Raw genomic sequence first — 19,967 nt, 5'->3', positions numbered from 1 at the left:
TCTCCAAATAGACATATAGTGCTATTTTCCCCAAAAAAAAAAGGGAACCTAATTTTTAAAACACACCGTTTAGCACAAACCTCAAAGCCTGTGGCAAAATGCTCCAAAACCTTTTTTGTTTTTTTTTTTTTTTTTTTTTGTATTATATATATATATTATAGTATTTATTAGTATATCCAGGTATATTCCCATATGTTATACAAGTTTATAAGTAAAGTTTAAATATTTATCGCCATGAAAACGTAAGCTATACGTTACATATATATATATTAAGTTATATACTTAAGTTAACACTATATACTACATATACCTAAAATATCAGTAAGAATATACGTATATATATCAATATACCTAGGTTATATAACTTATATATATATATATATAGATATATGTTTATTATATACTATATATACTTATAACTTATATATATAAGTTATATACTATATATACTTATAACTTATATATATATATATATATATATATATATATAAATTAATTCTATTTGACATTATTAAAAATTAATTTAAATCACAATCAAATAAATAACAACAAATTAAATTAAATTAAATTGGTTTAAATCTAGAATTAAATTGCGAAAAAATAAAGATAGAGTTGAACGCCGTATAATTTCTCGCATTAATCAACAAAGTCGTTAGAATTGAAATCCACCAAAGTTACTCCTGATTGTTGCAAAATCACCAACTCCACCAACTTTAATTGTAAAATTAATAATGAAACTATAATAAGACTTTGTAATATTTATTTGAGAGAAATATAAAGTGACTAATTATTGCAAAGTAACTATAATTGAGAGATTGAGATTAATTTTTTTTTTCAATTGGTCATTAAATGGATGCTTCAATTTTTTGATAATGATTGAATTTTTTGGGGGTTGGGGGGCCAAAAATTAAGTTTTGTTATTAGCTTACCCTACTGTTTTACTGTAACGTCTTTAATTTTTTTTTTTTTTTTAATTTTAACCTTTAACTGTCCTTTGTTTTTGCTTTCAAAAAAATGGAAACCGGATCAAGAAAGTTAATTAACTAACTCTATGGGAAACAGTTCGTCTCTAACTGTTCAACCGAACCGGTTGACGGGTTTACATATAGTGCTATTTTCCCAAAAAAAAAATATTTGCACACACGTGGTAGCACATAAAGCGTGGCTATTGGTTCGCCGTTTTGACATTTCCATCTGAAATTCCCAAAAGGGCAAAAACCGCCATGAAAACATAAGCTTTGAATCTCCATTTTTAAGCTTGAAGAAACTACGAATTTCATAAAATTGAACGAGAACAAATACAAAACTGTAGCAATGAAGGGATTGTTAGGAAGATTGATAACTCGAGCTAGTCTCCGCACAAATAAATTGTTCGCAAAACCCTATGCAGATAAAAATGGTTCACTTTCCACATCTCGTCGATTTCTATATGGTTTATCTTCTTCCAATACGCCGCATAAGTTCTCAGATTTCACTTCGTTAAAGAATTCACAGTTTCCTTCTTCACACCTTTCTTTATTGAGCCGTTTTGGAGGTCAGTTTTTGTTATTTTCAGCTAGTTCCTCTTTGTTAATTTTTTTTTTCAGATTGGTCATTAGTGGATGCTTCAGTTTTTTGATAAAGATTGAATTTTTATTATCTACTGTCTTTTGTTATTCGCTTAGCTACTGTTTTGCTGTAGTTATTGTTGCTTTTTTCCTTTTTGACCTGCTTTGTTTTTACTTTATTCTGAGCTGAGGGTCTATGGGAAACAGCGTCTCTACATCCCACAGTAGGGGTAAGGTTTGCGTACACTACCCTCCCCGGGCCACACTTTGTGGGATTGTACTGGGTATGTTGTTGTTGTTGTTGTTATTGGTCATTAGAGAACCTCGAATTTGTCTTGTTGTGTATTGGAATAAATAAGAAATAATGGTAAAAAACACACGTGAACTATCACTTTTTCATGGGTTTCACACCCAATTATCAGTTGTTATCTTTTCTGACCTGAACTATCACTGTCTATGTATTTAAATACACCTAGTTGGGTGTGATAGTTCAGGTGGGAAAAGGGAACAACTGATAGTTGGATTGAGGTGTGTTTTAATACATAGATGGTGATGGTGATGGTTCAGGTAGGAAACGGAACCAATTATAGTTGGGCTGTGAAACTCGCGAAAAAGTGATAGTTTAGGTGTGTTTTTGACCATTAACCCAATAAAGAAACTTGAGTGTCTTATCTGTTGATGTACATTAAAATGAGCTTGCATTTGATGTGCATTTTGCAGCGACATATGAGTACAATTGGTGTACTCTATTTTTTCTTGTTGGGAATTTTTAACTGGAAAATGTTGGGGGCAAGGAACGAGGGAAAAATGCAAAGTTTGGACTCTTTTCTCCAGAGTGTTTCATAAATTTAAGATTTATTTTCCGGACGATTGATGAAGTTGAACTTCCACTTTAAATAGTCATAAGAAGCGTGGATGATACCAGTCCTGATTGATTGTTTTATAGGTGAAATCTGGAGGAACATTTAAGCGTGGATGATACCAGTCCTGATTGATTGTTTTATAGGTGAAATCTGGAGGAACATCAGTAAAAGTGTAAAACGTAGAATGATTTTCAGCAGCATACTAAATTGAAAGGGGAATGGTGCCAAAATCAGATTCTGGTATGATGTGTGGGTGGGGGAGATAAGTTTGAAAGATGTTCTGCAAATGAGTAAGGTAGAGTGTCTGAGTTTTATTCCTCCAGTGGGTGCCAACTGAATTTTAGGAGAGGATTTAATGATTGGGAGATGGAGGAACTCTAGCAACTAATACAATTGCTGGATACAACAGTGGTGGAAGAGGATAAAGAGGATGGTTATGGTCCGGACAGCAAGTAATGATAGGATATATTCAGTAAAAAGCTGCTGTAATCTTCTTCAGGAACAATCTGAACAATATGAGCTGAGCTTAGCCATGGAAAATGTTATGGAAAACTAAAGCAACTGTCAAAGTTGCCTGTTTTTGGGTGGGTTGACATTAGGAAAGCATGTTTAACACAAGATAATTTGCAACGGAGAAATTTCATCTTAAGCAACAGATTGCTTGTTTTTGTGTGGGTTTTCATCAGTCAATCACATCTTCATTCACTGTAAGGTTGCTAAGCAATATTTGGAGCTTACTCTGAATCTTTATGGTGTAACTTGGGTAATGCCAGCAGATGTTAGAGGTCTTCTGGAGAGCTGGCAAGGATAGAAGATAACAAGGGGTTGGAAGAAGTTTTGGAGGACCATCTATGTGTTTTGTGGACTATTTGGAGAGAAAGGAATAGTGCTTGCTTTGAAAACAGGAAAAATCACATCTCTAGAGTCAAGAACACCTGTTTATATAATCTGTTCTTTTGGTGTGAGAAGAGGTCTTTAGACTTTTTGAATTTGCTGGCTAATATGTAATATGTAGTAGGGTTTTCTGTTTTCTTTTGTACCTTTTTGTACCTTCTTGGGACCTTTTCTAATAAAACGTTACCTTATTAAAAACAAGTGAGGGGCTTTTTCCTACTAATGTGTACAGATATGCGGCCTTCGTATTAGGAAAAGAATTAGTTGGGGACGTGGCAGAAGTCTTCAATGAATACCGGGGAGTTGAGCATAATAATAAGGAATTTAGATTCTGCTGATAATTCATGAGATTCCATGGGAGCTGAATTTAGTCAGCATTTAGAAATGAAAATTGAAGAACTGGGCAAAATGCTACTTCTTTGTGTAATTTCCACATAGAAGCGAGAAAGTTCATCGTGTTTTTTTTTTTCTCCCATCATTTTCTGCTTTTACAAAAAGATTAAGAACTGTATAGCTTACACAATTGTTCTAGTATTTGCCTGATGTCATAAATGGGCGTGCTAACTATTAGATTTTGTGAATATGTCTATATTCTGATCGTGTACTTTCTATGAACAGGCCAGAAGAGGACCATGTTTATCCAAACTCAGTCAACTCCTAACCCTTTATCCCTAATGTTCTATCCTGGGAAGCCAGTTGTGGAAGGTGGGAGTGCAGATTTTCCAAATGCTCGTTCTGCCATGAATTCGCCACTGGCTAAGGCCCTCTTTGGAATAGATGGTACGCGTTCTCGTAACTTTGATGTTGAAAAGCCTTAGACTTTTAACATCTATGTTAATTTAACTGAGTACTAAGAACCTTTATATTGAAAACATGGACACTTTATTGCATTGCCGTGGAAATGTGTGGGGGATGTGTTTATAATATTACCTATGGTTAGACTGGCATGGAATGTGTTTATATTATTAACTCTCTTCAGACTTTCATGAAAGAGATGCGGAAGAAAAGACGCCTAATTTAGTGCGGTTACATAAATTAAACTGTCTTACATACTACAGAGCAACATTTAGGCTATTAGAAAATCTGTTGTTGTTCTTATCATCTAGCTGACTGGCTGTGGGTTCAATTTTAAATCAAGGTAGCTCCAAAAACGTCTAATTTTTCTTAGACTGGTAACATGTATGTGTGCATATATATATATATATATATATATATGTTAACTGTTCAAAAAAAAAAAAAAGGTATATATATATATATATATATAGTGACGATGGCTTGGGCTTTGCCCGGGCCCAACATGAACAAAGTTGCTTTGTTTTATGATACATTGTAAATAAATCTGTAGTTACAATTTATACAACGACCAAAAGTCAAAGACTTAAAAGGTTGTTACAATATGTTCTGCTTAGAAGCGAAACGGAGAAAGTATTAATCACGTTGAGCATGTGTCGTTTGATCTGCACAGGGTAGAAAATAAGAACTATAAGGAGCATCCATGAAAATATCAAACCAAGAAAGAAGAGTTGCCAAAATTTGTCTGCTTTTTCTTATCGCAAATGTAAATTGGATAAGATATATCTTGGAGCTAAGAACACATAGTTTATCCAATTTGTTAGCAACTAAGCATTTCTAAAGAAGCAGAAAAAGTGGGGAAGCAAAATGATGAATGGAACTGCAAAAAAGGAGCTATTCTCTAACACCCTTACGGGTGGGAGAAATGTGAGTTGACAACGCTGTTGTTTTAGCACCCTCAGAGGGGAAATGTGAGCCGTAACAGTTTTGTCAACATAAACTTATAGGGTGGAAGCAAAATGATGAACGGAACTACAAAAAAGGAGCTAGTCTCTAACACCCTTACAGATGGGAGAACTGTGAGTTGAACACGCTGTTGTTTTAGCATCCTCAGAGGGGAAATGTGAGCCGTAACAGTTTTGTCAACATAAACTTAAAACTTTTAGATGCACTCATAAGCATCGAGTCAGTAAAACACTGTAGAGTTGCGAAAACTATTAATAACTGCCCGCTGTGACTTTTCGGGTTCTTCTTCTTCGCCCTTATCCTCTGAGATTTCCGGTTAAAATCATTCATGAAGTGAGAATAAGGAAACCTGCTCAACCCGGCCCCAGTTGTTGTAAAGTTCTTTTTTTCCTGTTCTGAAGTCACTTTGAGTATCTATAAGTGATCGTAGTGGTAATTTTGTGCATTTCACTTGATTCTGGAAACTCCTCCATACGATGTTGTAGATGGTTACATACAACAGCTAAAAATTGAGGAATATGCAGCTAAACAACTGCAGAAACTGCAGCTTAAAATGCAAAAAAAAAAAAAAAAAAAAAAAAAGAAAGAAAGAGAAAAAAAAAAAGAAGAGAAGGCAGGTAAAAAACTGCAGAAACTGAAGCTTAAACACGACAAAACAACAGTTAAAAGCTTTAGAAAATAAGTAGTCAAAATTCAGAACTTAAGCATACCAATTGCAATTTTGAACCAAGTCATACTTTGACATCCAACTCCATGTGTCATCAAAGTTTACAACCTTCACAAAACAAATTTTACATTGCAGTTTACTTAGTAATTACAAAAATAATAATATAATGAACTCATTCTTATTCTGCAAAAGAAATGATTATATTTCCACCGTACCAGCGCAATTTTGATTCTTCTTAACTGATATAACAATGTATTATGACATGTATGTAGTGATCAGGGGATCCATTGGCAGCTTCAGTCACTAATTTTAGGAAATGAATTGAATTACTTACAGTTGTGCTCATAGATTTCCATTTTTCTTCTCCAGCTTTGCCAACCTTTATTTATAATGTCAAACCAAGAAGCAATCTATTGCTACGAACCAACTATTAAAGAAAGCAAAGCTTATCAAATAATCATCAAAAGGTTACAGCTAATACATGCTTCACATTGCGATTTGCCTTTTTAAATGTCTTATAGAATTCCTCACTGCAATAGCATATATGATCATTTGTCGGTTACATCATACAACTATAGATATGCCACTGAATCTAACATTTGTTACAAGAAAACGAAGCCCGCAGGAATACGAAGAAGGCACTGGGAGGCCTCTTAGGCTTGTTAGGATCTATTTTGGCCTCTTTGTCTATGTCGAGTTCCTTTTATTTATTCACTCAACCAATCTATTGAACCATAAGCAGTAGGTGTTAAAGGTTCCCAATTCACACAAATATAAAACAGCTACCTCCTTTGACAAAGCCTGAATCTCTGTTGAAGAATTAGCCCCGCCCATTACTGGATTCTCACTTGCCTTGTCTTATTCCTAGAGAAAAATGTAGTTGAAGAGAGTTAATATTAACAAAGAATACAATTAAGAAAATATCACTGTGGTAACCTGTAATATTAGTATTGTCCTCCCCTAATTGAGGGATATGACAATTGTTAAACTGCAGAGACTCTGCATATCTCTGAGAGCCCTGCACATTTAAGTCCTTCCCAATCTTACTCCTGCGTTATAGAGGATTAGAAAGGAGAATAACTGATGAGAATTTGGCATATAAGTTGTAGATGTAACAGACAGTAACGAAATCCGCCTAAAACTTGGAAATGTCATTTGTAAGAAGTTACCATGGTGAATTCAGTAGAAGATAGTCTATAGCTCACAACATGCATTTATATCAAATTGAAAATTGGAACAACTATCTCCAAAGAAGAAGAAATAGCTAAGGTTGTATTTTCCCATGTGGATTTTCTATCAAATTGAAAATTTGAACAACTTTGAGTGCTATTTATGTGTTTGGCCGTTAATTAAACTCACCTTATTGATGCAGTAAGCGCAATTAGCCTGTGACAGCAAAAAACCTACAAAAGTTCGAGGTAATGTTCTGCCTCGTTCAATCGATAGACCAAGTAGCAAAAAAAATTCCTTAAATTTAATGGGTTTAATTCAGAAAACATCAAAAGAAAAGACATTAACAAATTTCAGCAAACACCCTTTCTAGCATATGTAACCAGATAAAAGTAAAAACTTTTTTTTTTTTTTTTTTGAAAATGTAACATTGGTATGTATTGACTTGATCAGTGCATAGTTTGCACTGGAACCATATTTACAGCAAAGTGAGAAAGCTGATCCAAAACTCTGAAAATCTAACAAGAGCCTAGGATTTCAATTATGGATTCAGTCTCCTCAAGGTAAATCTGTTTGCACCAAAAACAAAAAAGTTTGATGCAATTTAGCTTGATCTTTTGTACATCACTACTACTGTCTTCAAAGCACCTTGAATTTCTCTCTTTCCATATTGTCCACCAAAGCCAAGCTGGGACAATCCTCCATCTATCTCTGTCTGAGGCTCCTATTCCTGCCTTCTCCCAAATATGGAGTAGATTAGTAATCCTATTTGGCATTACCGAGACAATGCCCCCCTAAGATTCACAAAGATCCTCCAAAGCTGTATTGTGATCCGACAATGTAAAAATAGATGGCTGACTGTCTCACCCTCTTCACCACACAATTAACATCTGGAACAAAGAGAGAATTTTCTTTTTTAGGTTTTCTGAGTCAGTACTGCTTCCTTGCCAACAACCATGTGAAACATGCAACTTTGAATGGTACCTTCACTTTCCAAATATGCTTCCAAGGCCAAAGTTGCACCTGCTGGTTACTCTGGTTCAAAAATTTGTATGCTGTGCTCACTTTGTAAATGCCTTTGCTGTCTTCTTTCCACCACAATTTATCTGCTCCTTCTTGTGTGCCTTTAAACTCTCTAGTAGCCTAAAAAACTCTGTCAATGTGTTGATTTCCCAGTCATTGAAGTTTCTCCTGAACTGAAGGTTCCATCCATGATTGTCCCATATCTCAGCTACTTTCTTGTGTTGGTTTACTGCCAGCCCATGAATGACAGGAAATAATTCCTTTAGACTAGTGTTTCCCAACCATTTGTCCTCCCAAAAAGAAGTTTTGTGACCATTACTCACCTTAATGGTGGAATGGTTCCACAAGAAAGGCCAGAGAGCTCTGATGGATCTCCACAGGCTGACACCATAAGGAGTGTGCACCTCCTTGGTCATCCACTTGTTCTCTTCCCCATATTTTGCTTTGATCATTCTTCCCCAGTATGGTTGAGGTGTATGTGAGTACCTCCATAACCATTTTAGTCTTAAAGCTTTGCTCTGCAGCTTTAAATTCCTGAAACCTAGTCCTCCCTGCTTCTTCCCCAGTAGAACATTAGCCCACTTGACTAAATGGAAAACCTTTTTATCTTGATCACCCTTCCAGAGAAAGTCCCTCCTGATCTTGTCTAGTCTTTCAATTTAAAAGTAAAAACTTTAACTTTAGCAAAATCTGAAATACCCATTTGAAGAATCGTCCAAATTTTGGCAAGAAGCAACCCAGAAAATAATAAATAAAAAAGGCATTAACTTTAGCAATATGGGGATACTCAGCTGAAGAATCGTCCAAATTTTGTACCCACTTCATCCAAATCTTTTGCTGCTCAAACAGGGAGTTCTTAGCAAGCAAAATCTTCCACCCAAAATTAAAAACACAGCAACGAAAGATTAGCTTAAAACTGGCACGACAAATTCACCTAACAACAGTACAGGCAAAACACATAAACGGAAGAAGAAGATGAAAGAAGACTGAAAACTTTGATATAAATATGAGAACATCAGTAGTAGAGTTGTGAGAACGTGTCAAAGCAAGTGAAGAAAAGGAATTGCACGTGTCAATACTGCAATTACAACAGAAATACAAAGGAATTAAATCAAATAGGCCCCAATTCCTTAAAATACCCCTACGACCTGAAGCAGCTCTCGTTAGCCGCTTCTATATAAGTAGTAATATATATTAAATTTGCACCATAACAGTGCAGCCATACTTACAAAAACCCCACCATGCTTAGCTTCATAAGGAACCTATCATATCATAGTTTTCTTTACACCAAAAGTGAAACAAAATAAGACAAGCAATAAATTGTATAGAAATAGATATAGGCACAAATTTATTGCTATAATAAGGAAATAGTTTTGAGAACTAGCTATTTTTTGAATGTTGGGATAGCATTTTGTGCCTTATAGTACTACTATATTTTGCCAGAAGGCCCTTTTACTTCATTCTTCGTTGCCAACTTGCTTTTCTGCAATCTCAAATCGACTTTTCCTTTGCTATTTCTTTTGATGTCCATCATTTTCTTTTTGGATAAGGTTTTGATGTCTTCATCATAGATTGTGCAAAACGGAGTGTTGCTCATTGGTTACCGCAGCCATAGAAAAACACTAGGTGATTCTTTGCATCTGCGTAAGCCTTGGTGGGTGGAGTTATCCCGTTACTGTGATATTGGCAGGTACTGTAGAATAGTCAAGGTGTGGGAAAGCTGGCCGGACGCCACTCCTTAGAAAAAGGAAATACCGGAGAAGTTTTATTCTGTATTCAGGTGACTCATATTTTCTGAATTGAAGGTGATCCTATTAATCTCTGAGGATATCTTGGCTCACATATCAATGCGAAGAGCAATTTTTTCATTGTAAATGCTGACCAAAGCTTTCATAAGCTGGCTGTGATACTGGGATAGAAGTAGACTGTTTCCTTTTGTGTACTTGGAATCACCAAAAAATGCAATTAGCAAGGAGTGATTGAGAAATGCGAAAAGAAGTTATCTCCCAGGAAGGAATAGGATTTGCCCTCTTCACCAGAAGAGAAATAGTATTCATCCTCGGAGGAAGGTTGATAGTCAATACTGTACTAGATGGAATTCCTACTTGCATGACAATATATAGTGTACTAGATGGAATTCCTTCTTGCATGAAGCAACTAATTTTTTTAAAAAATTGGAAAAAAATTAGTTGCTTCTAAGCCTTTGGGGGAAAGAAATAATGACATGCAAGTAGGAATGGGGGTGACTCAAGGGTGTGACCTAGTGGTCAATGTGAGTCGAGAACCATGAGGTCTCAGGTTCAAATCCCAGCATAGGCAAAAACACTTGGTAATTTCTTCTTGGTGGACAGAGTTACCCGGTACATATGCAGGTGGAAATTAGGTGGAAGGTGGAAGGTAGCAGGTACCACTTGGAATTAGTCCGAGGTTGCGTAAGCTGGCCCCGACACTATTGTCATATATATATATATATATATATATATATATATATAAAGATGGAGGTGCTGTAGTAAAGGTTCATAACAAGAGCTTGTTACTCAAATGACACAGGATATCTATGAAGAAAAATAAAATGGAAAACAGTTGGACTTGAAGCATGAAAAGGAGAGTAATGGTGCACCAAACCAGTGAATTGTATGCAAGGATTTTCAAATCATTATATGATTTAAAGATGTGTTATGGGAGGAAAATAAGGTTCTGTTGGAGAAATACATTACAACAACAACAACAACAACCCAGTGTAATCCCACAACGTGGGGTCTGGGGAGGGTAGAGTGTACGCAGACCTAACTCCTACCAAAGAAATTCAAAGCGATATGGAAATGAAAATAACGAAAGCGACTAAGCCACGATGAAGCAGTTTGCAAAGGGGCAGTAGCTATCACATATAAATAAGATAATCAAAGTACAGAATAACAGATAGCAGCAGAAATCAAAGCACAAGAACTTATATCGCGATAATGTGACTACTAATATGCAAGGATAAACGATACTATCTACTAGCCTTCTACCCTAATCTGAGTCCTCCATACCCTCCTATCTAAGGTCATGTCCTCGAAGTATAACGCGCCATGTCCCGTCTAATCACCTCTCTCCAATCTTCTTGACCTACCCCTACCTCTTCTGAAACCATCCATGGCCAACTTCTCACACCTCCGCACTGGGGCATCTGTGTCTCTCCTCTTCACATGTCCAAACCATCTCAGTCTCGCTTCCCGCATCTTGTCTTCCACCGAGGCCACTCCCACCTTGTCCCGGATAGCCTCATTCCTAATCCTGTCACTCCTGGTGTGCCCACACATCCATCATTGGACGTAAGGGACAATATTCCAAATTTATACAATTTGGATGTAAACAATTATTGCAATCCAGCAGATTGTTTTACAGATAGTGGACTTTTCAGAAGGATTTTCTATGGTTTGGAGATGGAGTATGTGAATACATAATACTAAAACTGGACGCAGTGAAGATATTGGAGAAATGCAAGATTTTGTATGTATTGGAGTGAAAGCAAAGATGGGAAATCCCCAGTGAATTCTTGTTACAGGGGCCTCTTAAGATATGGTAGAAAATAGTTTTGTTTTGGGAAGATGATTAGGAAAACAAAAGCTCTCCCCAAATAGTATCATGTTTTGGCTGGAGTGCAACCACTCATGTAAAGTTCAGATATGTGCAAAGTTTATACTTTCTGGTAGGAGAAACATCATAAATGACGTAGATGACACCATGGAACTAATGGACTCCTTTCACACGTTTAAATGGAGCCAAACAGGTACCTTTGTATGTAGTTGTACCTCCTTGGCACTGTTCTATTCAATAAATTACTTACAAATGGAATTTATTTCCCTGTTTGATGCCAATTAAGTTCTGAAATTTCTCTTTTTTTGTTCTTTATCAAGAGGTATTCAATTTCAATTTTCCGCTTTAGTTCAAATGAGTATATATGGGTTTCTTTGCGGAATAGAGACATGAAGTTCCTTTCTTAGTCTCTTATCAACAACTACGCCTAAACCTAAACTAGTGGGGTCGGCTATGTAAGCTTTCAATGTCCACTTTGCTCCATTTGGACATGTTCCATTCAACGATACTCAATAAATTGGAGTTATCTGACACACAAATCTCTAAACAAACTAAAAAGGCTTCTGTAAATGCCAGAATCATGAGATAGTTTCTTCCATTATATTATTTTTTTGCTAAATCCACGTGGATTCTGATATATTGATGTAGGTATATTGAGACAACTTCCGTCCGTGTGTGGCATAATTCGAATGAATATGGAATTGTATGACCTAAGTTTGACTTGTATAGAATAGAATATAAGGAATATTAATAGTTTGATAAGTCGTAATTGAGGAAATATCACGTAACTGCTTAGTAGCATAATTTATTTGTATTTGAGTTCTTGAAAAAAGTGATTCGTATCAATTGATATTTGTAGAATTATGTGGAACATTTGGAACATCTTGAAAGGAGATTGTGTCACATATATAAATTAGACAGAGGAAGTAGCATTTTTGTTCTTTGCTTTTTCATTATAAGACCTGTGAGTTTAATCCCGTTATTTCCTTCATGCAGGGGTTACACGGATATTTTTTGGATCTGATTTTATTACTGTAACCAAAACCGATGATGCTTCCTGGGACTTGCTCAAACCTGAAATATTTGCAGCAATTATGGACTTCTATTCTTCTGGGAACCCACTGTTCCTCGACTCCAGCACCGCAGCCTCCATGGACACAGCTATACATGAGGATGATTCAGAAACAGTTGCAATGATCAAGGAACTTTTGGAGACTCGTATTCGCCCAGCTGTACAAGATGATGGTGGGGACATTGTATACCGAGGATTTGATGCAGATACAGGAGTAGTCAAATTGAAAATGCAAGGAGCATGCAGTGGATGCCCTAGCTCATCAGTTACCCTTAAATCTGGCATCGAGAATATGCTCATGCATTATGTTCCTGAGGTTAAAAGTGTGGAGCAGGAACTAGATGAAGATGAAGAACCTGGATTAACTGGGGCATCATACGAGTAGTAATACTGTTCTAGCTACTTCTAGTTGATTTGGTGATCATCAGAAAAGGCAGGACTTGTTCATGCTCCTCCATGGCAAGAGTGAGTATAGTTGAGTGCACTAGTTTCTTGTATCTATCAAATTCATGTGAGATAAGCAACCGTATGCATTGAAAACTATACTCTGTAGTTCAGTAGGTTTTTTTAGAGGACTTTCAAATAAATAGTTTCGGCTATACGTTTAGCTGGATATCCGGTTTAAGCTCCACTGGAGACGGGACAATTAGTTGCAGCATGTTTCTGTAATGAGTCTATAAAGATCCAAAAGTGCATATACGTGGACAAGTATTTAGAAGTTGCTAACCATACGTTTGTCTATTATTAGTAATTCTATCATTTTATGTCTCATTCATTTTTGAATGGTGAAGTATTGATCCTTGTATATAGAATGAAAATCTTGGGGATGAGAGAAGAAAATGCATAACTATTCATACCTACCGGAGGAACACTTGAGCGTTTCAGTTACTACAGCGTTTAAGACCAAGCTTTGAGAAAGTGTTTTTTGGGATAAGCTATTTTTTAGCTCGATCAAACACATCAACTTTCTAAAATAAACACTTTTGGCTTCCTAGAAACTTTGACCAAACAGGACTAATATATTTTGCAAATCAACAATCCAACTTCTCTTCATTGATTAGTTGAGGAAATAGGGGGACATTGACACATACTTCCTCACATGAGATATTTCATCTCTTGCTCTTTCCTTTATTCTTTATCTTGGTCTTTTCCTTCATACATGTGGCTTTTCATGTGGAAAACTATGGCTACCTTTATCTCAAGATGACTAGTAGATAGTGATTGCCACTCCTTCACCACTAGGTCGAGTCATGCACTAGAAGATCACCCACTGGAGAGTGGAGACTAAAGAACGAAATGAAAACATCAGGAGAAAAATTGAACATTCAGGACCACTAGGGAATTGGGGAACTCGCAGTATGGCCAATTTTAGTAGGCGTTTAGCCATCAAAACCAATTAGTTTTCACTTTATTTGGAACATTTGAAGTTGGAGTTGAGCATGGGGCTTTCATAATGGAGGTCTCAGGTTCGAAACCCCCTGCCACGACAAGAGGGATTTGCTCAGGTCGGCTCGTCGCACGGGGCTTGGCTAGTGCTGGTTATCTCTCCTGTGTGGTTTGCGGTTTGCGAGCTATTGCACTAGAGCTGGGTTTACCCTGTGCGCACCTGAAGGGTAGCGGCTGCGGGTTCCCATGTCATAGAAAAAAAGAAAAAAGAAAAAAAAAGAAAAAAAGATGGACTTGTGTTTTGTTATAGTTTTTGCAAAGAATATTTGGTTGTTTGAATGTACAGAAAGTGGAAAAAGTGAAAATAGGATTTTAAGTGTTTTTCAAATTCCAAATACAACCGTTCACGGCCGAATGGTGATTTTCAAATAAAGTACGGGTCCCAGTCTTCGACAATGGCCCAAAAACTTAATTTGCATCAAGGATGTATTTGGTACAGATGCTTTTCTGATGTTTAGTTGGTGAAAATTTTCTCTAAGAAAATAAGTTCTTTAAAAATTAATGAAATGACTTTTTTGATAGGAGTAGGAAAAACAAGTTCCATAAGAGGTATTTGTAACACCTCGTACTTTTAAACTAGGCTATATGCGTGATTTGAGACTTAGAAGACCAAATGAGAAGTATGGGAATTAAAATCATCGCAGTTGAGCAAATTATGTGTTACACGACCAGTTATACTGTGTGTTACATGACCAGTTAGACGGTCCGTATACGTATAATGTTATACGGACCGTATAACCGATTCGTGTTTCACGGGGTAATAAATCTCGTTTCCTTCAAGGTTGTGATAAGCCTCAATGTGGTTCGTATAAAGTTATACGGTCTGTATAATATTATACGGACCATATTTCAGTTCGTGGAACCCAAGAGGAAAGTTATAGTTTCTGGGATTTTGACCATGTGAAATACGGACACTTATAGGGACCGTGTAATATTATACGGACCGTATAAGTCGTCCGTATAATTCCCCGACGCAGCCAAGTATAAATACGTTATGTTCAGTTTTTTTTTCTATTTTTTCACATTCCCCAAGACCTAGAACGAAGGTATTCATCTCCCAACAATCCAAAACAACAAGGTAAGCCTATTCCAACCATTCCAAGTGAATTGTAACATGACCCCATGAATTCTAATTAAGGGTTCATCTTTCTAACTTGTGTTTTCAAGAAAACCCATCTCGAAACTCGAGTTTAATCTTTTGGAATTCTACTTCAAGTTTTGGAGCGTTACCAGGTATGTAGAGTTTCTATCCACGTGTGGGAACATCTTTGTTCTTCCCCACGCCTTTCTTCCATGATTGTACGCAAGTTCTCTAAACACTAGGGTTTTAGCCATGTTCATGATAACCCTAGGTCCGTGTACTATATTATAATAAGCTTTGTGATATTGATATTTCATTTTGATTATTGAGAATCTGTCCGTAATCCATGAACACCCATATCTCGTATTCCAGGGGTTCTTGCACGCATGTTTTTAAATAAAAAAAATTGCTTATTTCATGAATATCCTGCATGTCTACAAGTTTTCATGCAATTGTATTATATAACTATCTTCATGTCATGATTCAAGATACATACATGCTAAATACAAGTTATTTCATGAAACTATGTTTACAAGTTATTTCGTGAAATCATGATTACAAGACAAGTACAAGTTAATTCACGAAAATCATGGGCTTCTTAGCCAATTATATCATGTTCATGTTTTTAGGAGTTGCATGAATTATCGAGAAGGCTCAGATAGCCTGAAACTACGTAGTCACCGTAGGACAAGGATCGCTTCGCCCAGTTAGGACGATTCCTTAATTTACACTGAATGAATCCACCACGCACGTTACCACCTTATACTCGGCAAGGTATAGGGGCTCTGCTTCCCGGTCCGTGGTACCAGACTCCACGTATCCACGTGGTGATATCATGTTGTCGGTTTATGAAATGCTCTCCCGACTTACCATGTTTTACTCATGTTATATATGTATTCATGCTCACGTTTATGTATAGGGTTTCAGTTGTAGTTCTTATCATGTTATTCCATGTACCATGTTATTTCTTTCAGTTGCTTTACATACTAGTACATTCAATGTCCCGACGTCCCTTTTTATTGCCCAGGGGCCTGCATTTCACGATGCAGGTACGGATTTACAAGACGACGCCTCTGCTCATTAGGATCTGCACGTACCACCTTATTGGTGAGCCCCATCTCATTTCGGTTTTAGGCATTGTCTTTCTTTATTTAGTTTTGCATCTAAAGGTATGCTGGGGGCCTTGTCCCAGCAAGTATGTCACGTGTTTCAGACTCATGTTAGAGGTTTCATATACAAGACAAGTGTCATCCTGGACTTCCATAGTTGGTTAGCCTGTTTGGCTCATTTATTATATTGTCGCATTCATGACTTAACAAAGTACTTATGTTTAATATTATGACTTATTATGTTTTACAAAAGCTGCGTCGTACACTTCATGTTATAATTCCGCTCATGTATGCCTCATGATGATTCAGAAAGCCATGTGGTTCGCTCGGTCACATGCAGTCAGGCACCGAGTGCCGTGTTACGCCCAGGCCATGGTTCGAGGCGTGACAGTATTCTACACCAATTATCACGCCAACCCCAACCCCGCTTGGCCCCACCTCCAATCCCCCGGCTCCCGCATCCCTATAATGTTTGTCTAGATTATATATAAATGCTTTTGGCATAATATTTTTTACTTATTTACCGAATATCACAAAATTATAAGTGAAAGAATCTTAAATTTCGCTAAAAAATTATTTTCCTAAAAAACTTTTTCTTTCATAAAAAACACAATCTAGCACTAGCAAGTGCAATTGTCTTTCAAGCTTTTGGTGGCCTTTCGCTTTCTAGTTTCATTCGATGATATTAAATATTTGGTTTTCGCTCGACGTCTGATATTCATATTAGGATTCTGATTAATTTGGATTAGCGAGTTAAAGCAACGTAAGACTTATTGAGGAAGAACTTCTAGAGGATTTTTGTCCGCGTAACTTAATCAAGACATATGGTTAACGGTGGAGAGTTTCTATCCATCTTATCACCACAAACTGATAGCATGTGAACCATTTAAACTCATCCTGTACACTTCCGATTAACTTATCCATAACTAAAGTAACGAAATACCACCTCTCTATCCATCTTTATCACCACAAACTGATAGCATTAAAATTTTTTATTATGTATATATAGTAGATGTTGAACCCCTTCGATTAACTTATCCATAACTAAAGTAACGAAATACCACCTCTAGAGAGATTCTTGATGCAAAAATATGGTTATCACATTAATTCCTATGATTTGTACATTTTGTCTATACCATTTATATATTTCATATGAATTTGTTTCGTCTTCTAAATATTTCGACTAACATATGAATCTGTTTCGTCTTCTAAATATTTCGACTAAAATGGATCAAAGCCTTATAGCTACTCTGATAATATGGTGGGCGATATTTTACATATCACGATTCACGAGATACTAAAATAAATTGTGAGAAGAAGCGTGAATATATCAACACACACACACACACACTCGTACGTACTCTATATATTAATGAAAAATAATAATATTTGGTTTATCTTCACAAATATGATATCTAGTGTCTTGGAGATAATATGAGTTCTTTCAACAAAAAATAATTTAACTATATATGCTACTTAAAAATTACATTTGACCAATATCTATCTCAAGATTCCCTTTTCATCATAAAAACATGAAATATTTAAGTGTCCTAATTAACCTTTTAAATTGTGCAAAGTTTCAACTCCGAATGCAACTATTATTGTTCTGACTGGTCTCAATCTGAAAGAGAAGCCTGTGTAGATATCTTTGTCATTAGCATTGAAAAATATTGTTCCCTTATCTCCTCACGATCAAATCGCCATAAATTTTCTTGGATATAAAGTTACAATATTTTGCCATAATTCCTTCAGTCTTGGAATTGGATCTATCAGGACGATCATTGAAGGAATTATCAAAGTTATGGGACCCCGTAGTGCAAGATAAGTATCTTCTCCTTAAGTCTTATATGCGAAATTAAACTTGCCTGAAAATGGAGCACATGGGTGTTAAATGAAGACGGAAGTTAAGATTTCAAATATGAAAAAATTTAAAGACCACCCCAAGTTTACTCGAAAAAACACAAAGAGAAGCCTGTTAGATATCGTTGCCGCTAGCATTGAAAAATATTGTTCCCATATCTCTTCACGATCAAATCGCCATAAATTTTCTTGGATATGTAGTTACAATATTTTGCCATAACTTTAGTCAATTGGTTCTATCAGACGATCAAAGGCCGTGGAGTGGTAAGCGTACTTCCCTCTTTGACTAGAAGTTTGATTACGTAAATGGCTAGCCGACATTAAATGAGATTTCCCGACGCTAATTCGGGTTAATTGTGCTCCAAAACGAGTATCGGACACTAGGTAGGAAACTAAAAAAGGTTGGATCTATTAGGTATTCCGCCTTTCATTTTATGTGAAGGTCATTGACGGAATACAATTCTTTTTTAATTTGTGATTTTAAATACATCTTAAAATTTGTCTATAAAATTATGTCGTTAAAGATAAAATGAAAAAGTTAGGGGGTTCGAAATGAGCAATTAAAGATAAAATGAAAAAAAAGGGGCAATTTTAGAAGGCAGCATAAATTATTATTTTTAAATAGATAATTTGTTTTCTTTTCAAATTGATTGAAAATGAAAAGGCGTGTCACATCACATGCTATAGAATAAATGAGTCTCTTTCCGTTCACGAGTATTCACTAATAAAGTAGCCTAAATTAATTTTAACCTAAACTTTTGGACCGTTGATGAAGACTGTACCATTCCCAATCGCTTTCAAAGTAAAACAAAACCAAATTCTAAGCTCAAAGGATATTTGGTAACTCATCCAATAAAAGAAGTGCAATAGGATAGAATTATGGTTCAATTATTTGAATTATGGTTAAAAATTTAATCAATTGTATTGGAATTTGAAAAACATAAAAATTTTATTTTCGTTTTGTACGTTGAATAGCACAAAAGCCTAATAAAAAGCCCGTTTGTTCCGACCCCAAATTCAGGATAAAAAGTATTTTCGCGATAAAGCTACTAAGACTTACTCTTCTAAAAAAAAAAAAAAAAAAAAAAAACGTTGGCATGAAAAATGTTTACCATGTCAATTTTTTGTTTTGTTTTGGCCATTTGAAAATCGATTTTTTAAACTGAGCATTTTTTCGAAACGTTGACCATCGAACACATAAAAGATAAGCCATTTGAACCCCCTGCGTGCAATGCGTGGCTTCATTTGCTTTAAGCGAAGAGACGATTTTTTCTTTTTTTTTTAAATTTTTTTTTTAATCATTAAAAATTAATTTTAACAAAAACTCTATATTAAAATCTATTTAAATAATTAAAAAAAAAATTGAAAAACCCAACCCATCCTCTCCGACCAAAAATTTGTTTTCTTTTCAAAATTTTTAATCATTAAAAATTAATTTTAACTAAACAAATTAAAATAGATTTTGAACGCGTGGCCAGAAGCTTTACAAAAAATGCGGAAGGATGGGTTGGGTTTTCAATTTTTTTTAATTATTTAAATATATTTTAAAATAGAGTTTTTGTTAAAATTAATTTTTAATGATTAAAAATTTAAAAAAACACAACTCGGCAAGAGGTGGGCTATCGGAAAGGGATGGGTTGGGTTTTTCAATTTTTTTAATTATTTAAATAGATTTTAAAAATAGAGTTTTTGTTAAAATTAATTTTTAATGATTAAAAATTTAAAAAAAGCGAGCGGAGAGCGCGGTGGCGGCGAGGTGGGCTATCGGAGAGGATGGGTTGGGTTTTCAAATTTTTTTTTAATATTTAAATAGATTTTAAAATAGAGTTTTTGTTAAAATTAATTGTTTTTGTTGACATGGCTTATTTTTAAAAAAAGGTAACATGACATGGCTCCAT

The 19,967-nt window shown here is 35.6% G+C and overlaps 1 protein-coding gene across 1 annotated transcript; it reads left to right on the top strand.

The window, feature by feature from the left end:
* Positions 1-1,161: 1,161 nt before the first annotated feature.
* LOC132059197 (nifU-like protein 4, mitochondrial) lies at positions 1,162-13,302 on the top strand. Its single transcript, XM_059451742.1, has 3 exons — positions 1,162-1,534; positions 3,923-4,084; positions 12,498-13,302. Exons 1-3 carry the CDS (start codon positions 1,315-1,317, stop codon positions 12,956-12,958), a joined length of 843 nt encoding a protein of 280 aa, XP_059307725.1. The 5' UTR covers positions 1,162-1,314; the 3' UTR covers positions 12,959-13,302.
* The last annotated feature ends 6,665 nt before the right edge of the window (positions 13,303-19,967 follow it).

Source organism: Lycium ferocissimum, chromosome 6 (genome assembly GCF_029784015.1).
Source record: "Lycium ferocissimum isolate CSIRO_LF1 chromosome 6, AGI_CSIRO_Lferr_CH_V1, whole genome shotgun sequence".
Classification (NCBI taxonomy): Eukaryota; Viridiplantae; Streptophyta; class Magnoliopsida; order Solanales; family Solanaceae; genus Lycium; species Lycium ferocissimum.
Note: the sequence above shows the minus strand (reverse complement) of the source record. Positions and strands in the feature narration are given on the sequence as shown.